The sequence below is a fragment of the Neopelma chrysocephalum genome, unplaced genomic scaffold (assembly GCF_003984885.1).
Source record: "Neopelma chrysocephalum unplaced genomic scaffold, ASM398488v2 Primary Assembly neopelma1_42, whole genome shotgun sequence".
NCBI classification, from domain to species: Eukaryota; Metazoa; Chordata; class Aves; order Passeriformes; family Pipridae; genus Neopelma; species Neopelma chrysocephalum.
Window position 1 is genome coordinate 1,977,723 of NW_020897700.1, and position 17,104 is coordinate 1,994,826.

Here is a 17,104-nt window from a genome sequence, read left to right on the forward strand (position 1 = left end):
ACTGTGTTTGGGGAAAGTGTCTGCTTTTGATTTCCTGAGATGTTTCATGGAGGTTTGTGTGTCCTGCTGTTTGTAAGAGCGCACGTGCCATCTAGGTGTCTTTTTTCCTCAACATCTGGTGGCCTTAGATTGTGTACAGACCATAAATTGTTCCAAAATATTGTATTCATGAATGTGGCACGTGCTTTTGGTATTCCTGGCAAAGTGGACCTTTGTGTAAAACTAGCCTATTAGAAGTTGGTTCAGGACAGTAACTGCAGTGTGACAATACCCTGAACTCCCTAACCAGGGAGTCAGCTCAGAGACTGGATAGCTGCTTAACTGTGCAAATCATTTAAAAATCCTTGCGCTCTTTCCGCTTGACATAGGTGGCAAACATTCCAACATATGGCATTTGGCTTGCTACTTAAAGTCTTGCTACAACCTAAGTACAATAGACAAATTTAATTTTTCAGCACTAAGAGCTAAATTGCACCGAAGGGAGGAAAATAAACCAGAACACGTTGAGAAGAGAGGAGTGTATTTCAAAAAGTGCATTACAAGAAACTGGCATTTAGCATGAATAGAACTATTTTACAATATGCAACTACTTGACATAAGTCAATTTACACCAAATCAAAGACATAGAATCACCAAATTATTATTTCTTCTCTACAGAAAAGTGCCTTGAAAGAAGCTGGTCCATAAGATCTTTATCATCTTCACCACATCTGTAAATGGAATAAAAGGACCCATTATTTAGCTGAATGGCACCTTGCTTTCAATGAGAAATGTGCAGCTTCTTGGTGATTTCTCTGAGAACACTCCGAAGTCCCTGAGGATAAATGACATTACCTTTGGACACATAAACATGAGTATAATTTTATCTGGGTGGTCCTCCTAGGCATTGCCAGAGCTTGTACCATATGCTTAGCATGGATAGTGGCAAGACGTGCTCAGTAGGGTCTCTGTACCTTTTTAGAGCACAGCATGATAAATTAAGAACTTTTACTTGAACATAAAAGAGGTTTAACAATACAGAAAACAACACAATGCTTACAGTAATTCTTTCCTAAGTTTCTAAAACCTGTCCATCAAAACTGATTTCTGGCAAATTCAAAATACCAAACTGGCCCAAATATAATGGCTCTTTCCTTCCAGCAATTAAAACTTCAAAGAAATACACTAGCCTTACATTTGGTTTTGGACTAAGTTTCTGACTAAGCTTTCAAGCCCTTTTAAAAACCAAACAAAAAGACTTAAGTTGCTGTTAAAAAGTGCAGCAATCAAGGTCTTTGATGAACATGTGAGCTGCAACAGGAAACAGGTTCCACAGCAGAAATTCCAGGAGGAAAACAAAGAGAGGGGCCTGTGGCATCCTGCATTCTTCCCCTCTTACAGCTGCAATACTCCTTTGTACTTGAGACAATCTGCAATTTATTTAACAGCTAATTGCTACTCATACACGAGATAAATATTGTCAGCTCACAGTGGAAGGCTGAAAAAGAAAATATGTTTGGAGTTAAGGTTCAGCAAGCTGCAGCTCTGACAAACAGCAGAGGTAATTCCCACCATATACATTCGATTCCACTACACAGGTAATTGCCAGTATGTGAGTGTTTTCAATGAAATATGCTTTGGGGTCCCTATTTGAAACAGGTGAGGACACTGGCCTACATAAGCATTTATTTAAGAGAAAATCTTCAAAAGCACTTAATCAGCACAGTAATGCAAGGGCTTAATTAGGTTTACAACTGCTGATGGATTGAGGGTATCATTCATACACAGTTATCTAAGTCTGGCTCACTCTCTCCTTCACACCGGCACTAGCAAGAAACCATTCAGAAAGGTCTGGGGGCTTTTTTACCCCTTTCCTCACATGGAGCAGTGAGCTGATCTGGCACACCAATTTGCTTCATGATCTCTGCAGCTGGCACAAAAGATATGCTGCCCCTTTTGGCAGCAACCCTTTTAGGTGAGGCTAAGCCAAACTGCATTTTCTGCCAGTGGCTGAGCACTTGCAGCACTTGATATAAAACACTCAAGCAGTAACAAAATTGTTTAAAACCAGGACTTTATTCTAATGGCTTCTTTCAGGACAATCCTCACTGCTATAACGTATTGTTGCATAGTAAAAATCCATCTAAATCTCTCTTCTGGGTAAGTAAACAGGTTCTAATAGGATACTCCTCCTTATAGACTGTTTGCAGGCAAGGACTTTAGATTAAGAAAGGGACCATTATCAATATCCTTGACTAAATTCCTACATAATATATGCCAGACTCAATCCAACAATTGCTGCATCAGACTTCTGTTCCGAGCTACACAAACTAACATGGCAAGATTTCAAACAGGCCCTCTGCTCTCCTCTCTTGCAGGCAGCCAAGCTATTTGCAAACACTTTGACACATTCTCCTGCCCGTGAGAAATGTAGGCCAGCTTACCATAAGCAGAAAGTGTGAAAATGTTCTTAAAAAGCCCAGCTGCTGGTCTGTTTTTCATAGACAGAGTACAAGTGCCTCTACCTTTCACCCTCTAAATCCTCCTTTTTCGCAAAGGGAACTTTCCCTTTCTGGGGTGAGAACACCACATGAGCCATGTCCCTTGCCCCACCACTTTTATACTACCCAACTAAAGCTCTAGCCAAACTGTAGTACTGGATGCAAAAAACCCACCTCCACCCCCCTCAAATAAATAAACCCACACCCAACTTGTCTGCTTTTAGTTCTTAATATTTCAATGCGCTTTTAAACATCAATATAATCCATAATTATTTGATTCTTAAGTAAAAAAGTTTGAAATTAAGAGGAGTTATATTTGTTTTCATACAAGCAGTTGTCCAAATTAATTCCACTTAGGTGAATAAGCAACACTCTGCTACAGTTAAAGCAAAAATTCCTCAGAAATGGGGGATTTAAAACTAGCATGAAAGGTATGCAAGCTAAAAGTTAAGAAACAAATTTAATTAGAAATCACAGAATAAATAATATTTCCTTGAGTAATGCTCAGATTTTAATCCATTATTAAAATCCATGATTTTCACTATATTGTTCAAAGGTTTCAAAGAAGAATGCCACTCAACATGGAAAATAACATGAGAATTTATTTTAAATTTCAAGGTTGCCTACCTGGACTAAGATGCTGAAGGAATTGAACCTTCTTTCTCACTCGATCCCAATTTAGCTTTACATTCCTTGCAAGCATGATGACAGTGCCTAAAATATTGAAAGCAAATAAAATATTGAAGAATGTTGCTGGACTTCTTCTAATACAACCAAATAGCACAAAGGCAAAAGTTCTTGACGAACTAATCTCCTGCCTATATTCCCCAGTTTTTGTAACCGTTTTATGGGACATAAACTGCAAAAGATGACATCTAAATGTCTCAGCCAATAAACCCCTAATAATTAGTATTAATTCCCTTCCAGCAATTGCCAAAATATAACAGGATTTTCTGTGCAGGAAAAGGCAGTCCGTGCCATTGTACTTATGAGCAAACCAAGCAAGGAGCAAGATGTATAACACAAAAGAGGGATGAATAGCTACTTTGTGTAATACCAAGTGAGGAAAGTAATAGCTTTGTTATGTGGGGGGAAAATGCAAGTAGAGAAATAGATGAACAGTGAAGAAGCTTCCCACTATCAGTCAGGCATTTTTATAAGCATAAAAGCTCATGCTGGTCTGGGGAAAAGATGTGGAAAGACAGAGGTGAATGATTTTGTGGATAGGATCTTTGGAAATGTATTTTGCATGTGAAAGGTGCATACCAGAAGCCGTATTGAGAATGAAAAGTAGGCAGTTGAAGGAGGAGCTTGGAAGGAAGTCAGAGACTGATTTGATGGGAAGGAGTACTTTATGTGAACAATGACTAAAATATGGAGGTACCAGGTGACAGAAGTCAACCATTGAGATCTATCCTACAGTTAGGATTGCAAAGTAGAAAAAAATGCTCTTGCAGTTTGTGCTCTTCATGATTTGGCATGACAGTATGAAGTCAGGTAAAGCCACAGAGGAGGAGGTTGGAATATGGATTGAGACTGAAATTGTTGTTAAAATATAAGGATACTGTAAAAAAATCTGTAAGCATATTTGGCCTGCTGGTCTAAAGGAAGACTCAAAAAGCTGAAGTGATAACATGGATAACCTTAGCAGTATGATACTAGATGAAAAGAGAACTAATAACTGTTGTCACATCATACATTAAAGTATAGTAATTTCATTTAAACCATATCCTAATAACACTGAGTTTAATTTGCATTTTCTGAAGAATGTATAGTAGTTTCTAATACTGCCATTTATAGCCTAAGACTATGAGTAGTACCTCATGACCTGATCACAGAATTTAAATTCCAAGTCTTGCTGCATATAATTTTTACTATATTTTAGACTATTTTGACCTAGGATTAATACTTTAAATAAGCACAAACCTTTTTTGTTGTGGACCAAATGGTGCAATACCACTTTTCTCAAACTTTTTTTGGCATTCTCCAAAGTATGACATCTTTCCAATAGCAAAACCCAAGACTCCAGCAACTATAAAGAGAGATAAAACATTGTTAATACAAGAGTTTAAATCAGGAGTCTGCTATTAGCTCATTTTAATCACATGACACATTGTATGTCACATGTCTTCTTAAAACATGTCACAAACACATGTGAAGTTATACAGGGATTGCAGGCATGATTTCAACAACTACTGAAAATTGGCTACCTAGCGGGAGAGATAGCAACTGCAAACAATGCAGACAGGAAAAGGATATAATATTCCTGCATCCAGAAAAAGGATATAATATTTAGAGGAACAGATTGTAGAGACAGCCCACAGTAAAATTAATTCACAATGTCAGCACTAGTTGTTCTTGCCCTTGTTTGCACACCACTGGTTATTTCTAATGATCATACTTTCAACACTGACTTCTCTGGACTTCTAAGAAGCTAGAACATCAGCCTGCCATACTATCACATTGTGGCTTTCACTCCTTACAGAGTCAGAATAAAAGACTACTTCAACATCCTCAAGTTCCTGCTGAGTTTCTGCTGAAGATGGAATCAATTTCATTTCTTGCTATCTAAGAGCCACCTCACTGTACAGTACAATTTCCATGCTTTTATTTGTTTTCTTTATCAATCCATGGTTATGAATTAGACAGCTGAGATCAATCAAATGAGCATATGAAAAGGAACATACTATTTTATATATTATAGTAACATGACTCCTTAAGACCATAAGCTGTGCTAAGCACAGCTGATCAATGAGGCTGACATAATTTATAAAGCAAAGCTGAGACTGGAGTTTTTAGGAATTTGAGAGGTTGTATTAAGTAAATATAAGCTGCTATTGGAAGTGTTTACATTTAAATAGTCGTTTCATACATTTATTTTCAAACACATTAGAATTCTGATTTCCTAAAGTGCTCGGGTAAGATCTCATAAATTCCAAAAGAGGAAGAGTTTGGAAAGAAATTCAGAGAGATGCATCTACGGTCCGCATATTGCCTGTAAATAAGTTTTCCTTTCCTTTTAGAATTGGGTACAACTTACTTGCCATCTTGGGATATGGACCAAATCTTGGGCTTGCTGAGAAAATGCCTACAATAAAAGGAAATAGTCAGCAAACTTATTCACTTGAGGAACTCACCAGCACTCAAAACCAAGGCAGCTTTTGCATTGCTCAAGATGAAGATTGTATGAAAAACTTAGAAGTCCACTAACTCAGATTTCAGAACATCAGGGCACTTTCCATTCCACTAGTTCTTAGTGCATGTGTTTTGAGGCAGTCCTAGAGTCACAGGAGGAAAAGGATCTGGACTTTGCAGGATTCAGTTCAGGCAGGAGTTCCGAGTGTAAAATAACATGAAAGCAGCATGTCTGCCCCTGGTGACACCTGTAGCACTGCAGGAGAAAGAGATGGTGGTGGCTTATGCTTCAGCACAACCCAACCCTGAAAATATAATAGTGAAATTAAATCCCTTACTCAGGATCCAGCTCCCTGTGCTGCGATAAGTATGACAAGACTGTTCTTCAGTATTTTTCTGTGGCTATGGATTAAAACTATACCACTGGAAAGATCACACATTTTGGCCTTTAAGAGGAGAATACAGTGTGCCAAACAAGAAAATAAAAAAATTATCTTTAGCTTTTTCAGCAAAATCCATCTTCCCCCAGTTAACCTGAGGAGGTGGAACCAGTATTCCTCCGAGAGCTATGTATCTGGCAGAGGAGTGCCATGCTGTGGAAAAGGGCTCCATACAGCAAGATTACCATGGCAAAGGGAAGGGAAGTGAACACTGGTTGCACTGTTATGTGCACTCAGACAGTAATAATGAGGCTTAGAAGCTCCAGTTTCTTCTAGAGGCAGGGTACTGTGTGCAGCCATAAAAAAGGAGTCTTTAGACAGAGGAGCATTCAGCCTATGTTAAGCACAAGGGCCTTTGCACACTGGCATCTATGTAATTTTAAACTGGGTCTCTCGGGGCAGGAGGAACAAAAGTGTTGTTTATTTCTAATCAACCCTCCCCTCCAATTGTTGACACACAGTAATGATTATTTAATAAGGCCATTTGTTATCTCACAGCTAATCAGAAACATTCAAGTACAATGAACAGAAACTGAGAAGAGTACCAGGTGCCAGAGGGTGTAGCTACTGAAACAACCCCAGAGCCTTTCCTATCACTGCTCAACCTTTTTTGAATGTAATCCTTTGCCTTCTCTGACATACTCTCCCTTGGTCCTTCCCTCCCTGTCTGCCTACAAGCTCATACATGAAGGATACAATAGGGAACCCACATCAGCCTCTTGTGGTATAGCTGAGATTTTAGGTTAAGTAACATGGTAATAGTGGCTGGAACAAAACAAGGGGCTTGCAACCACACACAGTGAGAAATGGATGAGCCATTTCCACCACCTCCATTTGCTGTCTCCTACCACCCATCTTTAATAGCCCTATTTCTTGCTTCAGGCCCTATGATTTTTTCTTCTCCTGCTGTAACCAGCTGCTGATGGAGGCTGAAGGACTGTCTTACTTGCTCCTGTGTGATATATCCATCTTAGCATTCTTCAGGAGGGATGCCCTTCACTCTTTACCCAAACGCTAACCTCAAACTTATAAGTAGCCAAGACCCCCAGCAGGGAAACTCAAGGTGCCATGTGTAGAACCAGGTTCATCCACCACATGAGCAGAATACAATTATCTTTTGTGTTAGCCTGCAGATCACAAGCCATCACTATAAAAAGCTCTCCATCTCCTCGCTTTTGCAGTATTCCCTGTCCCTTTGCATCAAAGCTGTAGTCATATGGGTACACGGTCACTGTAAAAACATTGCCAGCATTTTTCAAATAAGCCAACAGTTAGAGCTACAGTACTGATTCTGATGCCTATGCTCAGGCTGTACAATAACCTGCCCTACAATCTGCCCCAGTGAAGACTCGACTCAAATGCATGTGATCATGGTGACAGAATCCAGCCACCAGTTTTTGGATTTGTGAATTATGTCTTCAGTTCATGCTCTTTCAAAAGAATGACTGTGGCAACGCACACATAATGATCAAATCACTCTAACAATGATGGTGATGAGTAAGAGGAATATGGATCTTGAAAAACAGCACTTTAATAATGTACTTTTTTAACTTTACCTTTTGAGATTAGCCCCTGGGTGACAAGCATGCTCCCGAGAGACAAAGGAAGAGCTGTGAAAATAAAAAGGAGGTGAGTAGCTGGTATCAGCCAAAATTTGTATTTGGTAAATACTTTACTCTCTTATATGTTACGTGTTTTATATGTTTCTAATGTTAAACACATTACATTAACTTTGCCTACTGTCCTAATCACTTATCACATCATTCAGATTACATTCTCTTCAAAGCAAGAATGTGCTCACACAGTGCCAGACATCAGCCATGTTGTAACATCTGGAGCTAATGCATTATGTATACTTATTAAATAATAGTTTCCATAATCTGAATAACTCTTCTCACTACTGCAGCACTAGTAATGTCAGCAGCTCCAATGAAATGCTGAAATCCTTTTCAATATTCTCCATTCAGAAAACATGTAATTTAGATACAAACTGACATGGTGGACTTAAAAGGCACTAAAACACTGAGTAACTAATCTTTCAGATGTCCTAATACCTGAAGAATGTCACAAATCCAAGACACATAGCCATGCCTGCCTTCCATTCAAAGGCAAGAATAAGTACATAACAAAGTAAAACATTCCTAAGGTGACTGTATTAATGGACCTCAAGAATAGAACTAACTCTGCAATTGTTAAAGTAAGTTCATATTAAACAAGAACTTAATTCAACCACCCTTACTTACAATGATTATGCAAATAATTCAATTAACTCTATAATAACAGAACACTTCACTTAACCTAACAGAGTTAGGTTATATAATATTCTGACAAAAAAGCATTTTGCAGTCAATTTTGCATATGTACATCAAGAAATCATTCTCGGTTTGGTAAGAATAACTTTGGATCACCCACCTCTGTACCAGAAACTTTCCTGTTTGCATTCCTTACGGATCCTTGCAATTTCTCCAGCATCTTTAATTTGGGAGGTGGGGCAAAAGAACATTGGCTGAAAGCATAAACCTGGATTAGTTTACTGAATTTAATTACACAGGAAGAAAAAAAAATAAAGAAGACAAATTATTTTAAAAAACTCAAATAAAATACAATGCAAAAAACAACCAACCAAGCAAAACTCCTTATTCTGATGTAGGCAGTGTGATTAAATACTTGATACCCCAATACAGACACAGAAAGAACTACACAGGTTTTATGTTAAAACCACTCACCCTGTTGGTCTGCTTTCCTAAAATAGCTCAGCTGCTGCTTACCCCAGAAGCATATTGCTTTATTTCTGCTAGTCATTTCATTCTCATGAGCTACCTCATCTTTCTGGGAAAGAAATGACAGGAAATAAAGGCAGAGTGGCAGTTTCCAAAAATGAAATTCTGCCCCATACAGAAGTCAACTGAAGTTCAGTAAGAGCAGATTTTCCAAGTATTCAGAAGAGGGTCAATATAAACTCCACCAGATTCCCCACTAGCAGAACTTTCTGGGCAATTTAAATGTATTCATGGCATTAACTGAACTCAATCACACTGGCTTCACCCTTATAATAATTAGCTTACCAACAGACTCCTTTTAGGTTAACAGTAGCTCTTTTTTTCCCCATTTTGATTGTGAGAAAAAAGTGCCAGTATTCTCTCCTGCATTCTACCATCCAGGGTACTGACATGCAGATAGAAGTAGATTATTTTTCTTTAAGAAAAGACTCGAATATGAGTGTTAGCACTTGCAGTATCATTACTGGACATTTGAAACATACGGGTGTACTGGTTTGGACTGGGAAAGAGTTTATTTTCTTCATAGTAACTGGTATGGTGCTAGGTTTTGGATTTCACCAAACCAGTGTTGGTAATACAGGGTTGTCTTAGTTACTGCTGAGCAATGCTTATGCAGAGTGAAGACCTCTTCTGTTTCTCAGGCTGCCCCACCAGCGAATGGGCTGGGGGTGCACAAGAATCTGGGAGGGGACACAGCTGGGACAGTGGACCCCAACTAACCCAAGGGATATTTCATATCTTATGATCTTGTGCTCAGCAAGAAAAGCTGGGGAAAGAAGGAGTTGTCATTAAGGTAAAATTAATTGAAATTTTAACATTTTTCTGTAAAAACACCACATCTACAAACATACTTTTTCCTGAAAGCAAACATCACAGAATAAGCAGTGCCTTGGGAAAAAGTGCACATTCGTCTCTTACAAGATTCTATCTCATTTTATGCCTGACTGATCCATGATTTTGTAACCATAATAATGAAATGCATTTATTGGCCACAACCACAGGTTTCATATTTTAGCTAATTAATATCTCAGTCCTTCTTCAAGCACTGCTCCTACGGAAGTTAATGGTAGTTCTGCTTGGATAAACAGTACAGAAATGACTCCACCCCAGACCGTAGAGAACCACTCCAAACTGGTTTCAGAGCAAAGTCACAGCAAATAGAGTAAAGTCCAAACAGGCTGAGTGAAAGATAAGGAAATGAGTGTCAGGGCCCTACGTGCACCAACAGGCTTTGGAATCTTTCTGCCTCCATACACACCCTGCCAGGGGTTTAGTTGCTTGGGTTTAAAGTCAGCCCTAACGTGGCACAGTTGTGTAACACTGAATCAGATTGCTGTGAAAACAGCAAAGTTGGAAGAAAGAGCTGCAAGAAGCTTTGCCCAAGGCCTCTGCCCTTTGGCTCAGGAGCTGCATATAAGCACAGGCCCTTACCCTAACTGTGTTGTAAGGCCTGTACCTGGCCCTTTACCATGAAGATCCTTACCTTGCCTTGCTAACTTCATCTTCTGGCACACCATAAGACTTGCCTTGTTCCTATGGAATGGTCTGCCAATCACTGAACTGACTGTAGGCTGTCCCCGGTTAACATCATTGGATCTGCTCTCCTCCTCTATTTTGGGTACTGTGGGACTGCGCTCCTTATCCCTGAGGTCCCAGCCCTTGCCACCTTACTGGCACTCAAGACTCCAAGGTCCCCTTTCCTTGCAGAAATAAAAACAACCACTTTTGCTGCCCTCTGGTAAAGACTGATTAGCAACAAGGTCGTACCACATTTAAATTCCTCGATTTCTCCATCAGAGGAAAATGCTTATCTTCTGTACAGCTGGAGGGCAGATTTTTGTGCAGCACTGTTCCCTACTCCCCTTCTGAATACTCAGACACACACATGCACAACTTGATGGGGATGGGTTATACTGGCCCTGTACTCACACACTACGGCTCTGCCAGTTGATAATTAGTTTAACTAACATAGCATAAATCAGCGCCTTAACCTTAAGACTCACAACTCCTATCCCTCTGAGCATAGTGAACCTGGAAAAATAAGACGTAGCCCTTTTTCTCTTCATTTATATGCTTAACCTAACAGACATCTGTTTCTGTCTTCAATAAAAGCAATTGAGGCAAAATCCCAGTTATTCACTAGCAATAGAATCAAAATAAAAGGGAGGAAATCCAGCTTACCCATACAGATTGCTTCATTGGAGGTGTCTGACTTCCCTCTTGCACTGTTTCAGAAGACATCGTCTCTTTCCTTGTACTCCTTGTTCACCAGAAGCTCCGTGTTTTATGCTTGGCTACCTGTACAAAGGTAAAAAACCAAACTATCATACTGATACTGTAAGTTCAATGTTCATCTAGAAATAAAAATGACCAAGTTGAAAGGAGTGTATTTTTGACAGCAGAGAACTTCCAGTCACCTGATATGCAGTTCAAAGCACAGTGTATCACTTAGCAGCAACACAGAGTTCAGTGTAACCACACTGAAACAGGGAGGGTGGGGAACTACAACTACATGCTGAATCATGACCTAACACAGCATGCTCAGTGATAGAGAAATGAGAATAAATGAGAGCAAGTCATCTAAAACCTTTCTAATTTTTATTGCAGGTCAAAAAAATAGCTTCTTTAGTGTGCTGTCCAGAATTATTGCACTGCTTCAATCCTCACTGCTGTCATCTAAAGTCTGGATTACACAGGACCCACAAGGCAAGCTTATTGCAAACCACATTTGCATTTTTCCAAAAAACACTATCCAGTTACAAACACCCTTAAAAAAAATTAATCTAGAAGCATAAATAGATTCCAAAGAGTTTTAGAGTTGCAATCTTCCGTGCCTGAGAATTGGGATAGTAGGGAAAAGCAAGAAGGAATCCCATTTATTTCTAAACTGTGATTTTTACCTAGCATTTTGCTGCATGTCTGGCACTTTATTTATCAACATATAGGGCACTGCTGCTTTTCCAAAAGTACTCTCTGAGAATGGTGGCACTTAGCAAGGCTAAAGTGACTGTGAAGGGCAGAGTTAAACAGAAAAGATAAGCAACAATTTAATAACCTAATTTTTTTTTGCATTCATAATGTTACCATATAAACCACTTTCTGCACTTATCTTGGAGTCAGTTACACAGCTATAAAGTTCAAACAATGTCTGCTTCACACACACTACATATTCAGACAGCAAAGCTTTCTTAAATAATGGAACAGAAGCAACACTACCTCCTCTCTTCCCTTGGTAAAAAAAAAGTCAATTAACTATTGCATTCACACCAATCTGCACTTTATTCTCAGATACTTGCAAAAATGACAGTGACCACTGTGTCTTTGAAAAAACTTAGGTTTGAAAATAGACATAATATCAGGAAAGCTCACAGCTTTACATTATCTGCCTCAATCTGAGAGCAATTTAATTTCCATCAGTCTCTTGTCACTTAATGCAAAAAAGGACACAGAAGACGAGAAAAATGCATAAAACTTTAAAGAGGTTTGTGTCAACCAAAGATCAATCAAATTTTCTTATGCTTATCTACTCACAAAGCCTACTTGTGCAGATGGTTGCATAAAAATAATCACTGGAAATAGTTTCTAACTGCTGCAATAGATTTAAAGTGCTTATCTTTTTCATGAGAATAAAAAAGCTGAGTCACTGGAGAAAAATAAATAAAATAAACCAAAAGAAAAAAACAAAGGAGTATAAGCTAAGATTATAAAAATTTGCAGCTTGCCATTTACCTCCTGTATTGTCTTCAGCATACATTTCTCCTGAATCATAAGTTATTCAACTACGCTACTGCTTCAACATAACAAAGAATCCCAAAAATATTTAGCCTTTTAAGCAGCCTCCTGGTACATCTTCCACATGGGATGAAAGCTGAAAGCTACACTGGCATGAATGAAACAAAGAGACAAAATTAAGGTCATCAAAATATTATGTAACTGAATTATTAATATTCATACTTAGTAGACTGAGGAATGTAAAAGTGTTCCAGTATTTTAAGGCCCTATGTCTCGGAAAGACAACCGTCATCCTAAAAAATAACTTTATTTGCATTAATCTATTAAAGAAATGTAGCTTTCTTGTAACTTTCTGTAATACTTATTACTGTTTTCTCAACGTACATATGTAATTCTTAGTGTAACAATTAACTGTATATTCTCTTAGTTGCCTTAAGAAGAATTCCCAAAGATGTTATTCTTCTGTTTAACTGAAATACCTATGGATCATTTATTCATTTGCAGAAGAAAAGGATAATATTAGGCTCCTGAAAGATCTCATGGTTTCAATACTTCTAACTGGATGATAAAGAAGCAGTATGCAAGAAGATAGCTAAGTTTTTCAAGTGTGAGAATTGTCAACCTCACATACTCTGTTTACAACAAGACACCTCCTTCCAAACAGGAATGGTGATGACATAATAGGGTTACTTGGGGGAGAAGGTGGGAGCCAAAACTGCATTTGTTAACTGGTCCCTGCAGCGGACTGTGATCTGCAGTGAACACTGGACATCTGTCCAAGGCAAGCACCACTCATCACCAAGACAATTCATTAGGACTTCAGAGAGGCGCTCTGAGGACTCTGTCCCTTGTGAGGAACAGTGGAAAATTCACCACGATGTTTCACACCCCTCTGAACTGGCTCTTTGTTCTAAATCCAGGCTCTTATTTCAATGAGAGTCTACAGAGCAGCTGCACTAGGTCTTCAACGAAAAGCTCCCTACCAACACCTGTGCCCACAGCAGGGAGCAGAGGAACGCTCCACATTTGCCTGGCCGTGCCTCCGCAGCAGCTGCTCAGTGCCCTCACCCTGGGTACAGCACACCCGGCCAGCACAGGGTATTGCTTTCACTGCATCACAGAATCATTTAGGTTGGAAAAGACCTCTGCGATCATCGAGTCCAACCTTTGACTGATCACCAACATATCAACTAGAACCATGGCACCAAGTGCCCCGTCCAGTCTTTCCTTAAACACCTCCAGGGACGGCGATTCAGCCACCTCCCTGGGCAGCTCATTCCAATATCTAATCACCCTTTCTGTGGAGAAATTCTTCCTGATGTCCAACCTAAACGTCTTCTGGCGCAGCTTGAGGCCATTTCCTCTTGTCCTGTCACTACTTGCCTGGGAGAAGAGGGCGAGCCCCACCTGGCTGCAATCTCCTTTCAGGTAGTAGTAGACAGTGATAAGGTCTCCCCTCAGCCTCCTCTTCTCCGGGTTGAACAATCTAAGCTCGCTCAGCCGCTCCTCACAGGACTTGTGTTCTAGTCCCCTCACCAGCCCCGTTCCCCTTCTTTGGACACGCTACAGCACCTCAATGTCCTTTCTGAATTGAGGGGCCCCGTCCCCGGCGCTGGGACAAGGGGCAAGGGGCCGGGCGCTGGCCGGAAATGTCCCACATAAGCCGTCGCCTGCCCCGGGCCGGCTGCCGAGAGCCACACCCCGGCCCCGCCTTCCCCCGCCGCGACGCCGGAGAAATCCGGCCCCGCGGAGCTCAGCCCCTCCGGCAGAGAAAGCAGGAGGATAGCGCTCCCCCGGTCCCAAGCAGCGCTTACCTTTCGGGGCCGCCAGAGAAAGCGGAAGGGAGTGGCCCGGCCCGGCCAGGCCAGCCCCGGAAAGCTGTGAGGAGGCCCGGCTGCACCGGAGCCATGGCCGGGCGGGGACCGGCGACGCCCCGCGCCCGCCTCGGAGCAGCGGCCTGGAGCAGCGCCGACCCACCGCCACCTCCCGGTCGCGCTGCCGGGCTCCACCGCCACCTTCCGGCCGCAGGGACCAGCCCGCAGTGCCCCGCCCGGCTCCCCTCACGCCCCGGCCCCTCGGCCCTGCCAGCATCTCCTACTACACGAGCCGTTCTCGCCTCCCCGTGGTCTGTTCCGGCAGGCGAACAGCGAGCGCGTCGAGAAGGTTCCGCTTTCTCGTATTTCCCGAATGAAGTTCTTAACGCTTTTTTAGCAAGGGTATTTGTTAATGAAGTTAACAGAATCATTAGGGTTGGAAGGGACCTCTGGAGATCATCTGGTCCAACCCCCCTGCCAAGGCAGGGTCACCTGCAGCAGGTGACACAGGAACTTGTCCAGGGGGGGTTGGAATGCCTCCAGACAGGGAGACTCTGTGAACTCCCTGGGCAGCCTGTTCTAGTGCTCTACCACTCTCAGTGTAAAGTTCTTCCTCATGTTGAGGTGAAACTTCGTATGTGTTAGTTTATGGCCATTGCTCCTCATCCTGTCGCTGGGCACCACCAAAAAGAGTCTGGCACCATCCTTTTGGCACCTGCCTTTGAGCTATTTTGATGCACTAATGAGATCCCCTCTCAATCTTCTCTAGACTAAACATGCACAGCTTCCTCAATCTTTCCTCATAAGAGAGATGCTCCAGACCCCTAATCATTCTTCTAGCACTCCACTAGACCTTCTCCAGTAACTCCTTGTCTTTCTTGTAGTGAGGAGTCCAGTGTGTGACACATGGTGCTAGAGACTGTCCCATGAAATGAAAATATTTTTTGTGGAAATGAAATCTTCTTTAAAGAAGAAATGACAAAATCTATTTTGACTATTTTGGAATGAAAAGCCCTGTTTATCTGCTTTGATTTTAATACTATGATGCTTATGTAAATATATCAATAAATTTTAACATTAGCAAGAAGAAAATTAAATAAGAAAGGCGCTTTCATCAATCAAAAATAATTTTGCAAGAAAAAGTTATCCTGAAAATGTCAGTTGGCGGGGAGGGGGGTTCCTCTAGGAATACTGAAAGAATTGTTCCACTTTCTCTGAAATTAAAAATGCAATGCCCTTCTTTAAGCTTTCTAAAACAAGGAATGTAAACATGAATTTTATTTTGTATTTTATCTTTAATAAAAAGGTCTCCATTTCTGTTTTGTTTTGCTTTGTTTTTTTCACAGTGAAACATAATAGTTTTAGAGTATCCTAAATGGTGATATGACACCTCAATACTTATCATGAAATCAACAGCTTGTGAGATCACCTTTAAACTTCCTCCTTTTACATGACTTTGGCATCTCAATTTAATAGTAAGCATAAGTCATAGTTTATTTTCTTGAGTCCAAAAACGCTTTCAGCTTCCAGAAGTCTTGGCTACTTGAAGCCCCTTTCACCAGACTGTTCTCCCACTCTTGCCTGACAAACTAGAGGATTGGGCTTTCCTGCTGCATGATGTGCTTTTCACATGGAGGTTGGGCAGAAGTCATGTCCTAAAAGAAGTCTTAAAAGTGTACCTACTAGCTCCTGTGCTCTAAAAGGTATTCTTGAAATCATATGTAAAACTGGCTGCATTGTATTCTGAAAAATACAATACGCAAGAAGATCCCATGTGGGGAGAGTACTTAATAACCAATAACTTCTTAACTGGTAACAGTTAAGAGTAACAGCTTAAACTGGACATAAAGTGAAAGAGCACTGGAATGACAATTTCCTCATGAGTCATATGCGTGCCTGGAGATAGTGATTGCCTAGGGACAGGACTGTTTGGATTCTTGCAGCTTCTTGTGCAAAAATGCCTATTAAAAATCAGGTTAAACTTCCTTTTAATTTTAACTTTAAAGTTGCTTATCACAATTGAGTATGTTCTTCAAATACTCTTTGTTTCCAAAATTTACCTGAAAGTACTTCAGGGTTATAAAAAATGGGGAGAGGTAATGGACAGAAATCAATAAATGTTAGTGATTCAGAAGAATAAACACAAACCAAAAGAGAGATTCTTACCCCTCCCAGAATGAAACCAACTTTACATATCAAAGAAAAAAAACCCAAGAGATACCAAAGATAAAACAACCATTATGGAGTTGAATGTTTGGCTGAGGAATTTTCTGCTGTCAGAGTAGAAGGAGATCAAGGACTTCACAAACTCAGGGAAGGTTTGCAGGTTCTGGCTGCTTGTCCGAAAACCTCTTAGAACACACTGGAGGGTTGCCGGGGTCCTGAGATTCACTATATTCACCAAAGGCAAAGCCTTCGCAGTGCAGGCATTTAACAGAAACACTCCATGTATACATACAGCACATGAGAGAAGGAGGAGTGTATCATAAATATGGTTTATTTGTCCATTATAAAATTAAACAGAACATTAATTGCTTAAAAATTCCCTGAGAAACAAAGACCTGGAGTAATGGGAGCACAGTGCAGTTGCAAAAATGTATCAGTCACAGAAACATTTAGAGCGTGGAGAACTAAGTAAGAATTATACTATAGGATATTGTTCACATGCTAATAAGAGTAGGAGTTAAGGGTTAATGAAAAGACATGAAACATCGCAGCAGGAA

General features: G+C 40.5%; 1 protein-coding gene across 3 annotated transcripts; it reads right to left on the reverse strand.

Moving 5' to 3' along the window:
• Positions 1-499: 499 nt before the first annotated feature.
• Positions 500-14,619, reverse strand: OCIAD2 (OCIA domain containing 2). Of its 3 annotated transcripts, XM_027676357.1 has the most exons (10): positions 14,382-14,619; positions 13,120-13,121; positions 12,052-12,058; positions 11,017-11,133; positions 8,468-8,561; positions 7,612-7,665; positions 5,521-5,568; positions 4,407-4,512; positions 3,108-3,194; positions 500-710 (listed from the first exon to the last, which is right to left on the reverse strand). In XM_027676357.1, the coding sequence occupies exons 4-9, from the start codon at positions 11,074-11,076 to the stop codon at positions 3,113-3,115; spliced, it is 444 nt and encodes a 147-aa protein (XP_027532158.1). In that variant the 5' UTR covers positions 11,077-11,133; positions 12,052-12,058; positions 13,120-13,121; positions 14,382-14,619; the 3' UTR covers positions 500-710; positions 3,108-3,112. The 3 variants fall into 3 exon arrangements, with proteins under 3 accessions (XP_027532158.1, XP_027532155.1, XP_027532157.1); XM_027676354.1 differs by lacking the exons at positions 12,052-12,058; positions 13,120-13,121 and having other exon boundaries at positions 14,378-14,619; XM_027676356.1 differs by lacking the exons at positions 12,052-12,058; positions 13,120-13,121; positions 14,382-14,619 and adding an exon at positions 12,554-12,707.
• Between the last annotated feature and the right edge of the window lie 2,485 nt (positions 14,620-17,104).

Bases quoted from the DNA above. Each gene is read 5' to 3' on its own strand.
- OCIAD2 (XM_027676357.1), bottom strand. From the start codon at position 11,076: ATGTCTTCTGAAACAGTGCAAGAGGGAAGTCAGACACCTCCAATGAAG. The intron at 8,562-11,016 runs GTAAGCTGGATT...TTATGCTTTCAG, and splicing joins CAATGAAGCAATCTGTATGG to CCAATGTTCTTTTGCCCCAC. The intron at 3,195-4,406 runs GTTTGTGCTTAT...TCAATATTTTAG, and splicing joins TTTGGTCCACAACAAAAAAG to GCACTGTCATCATGCTTGCA.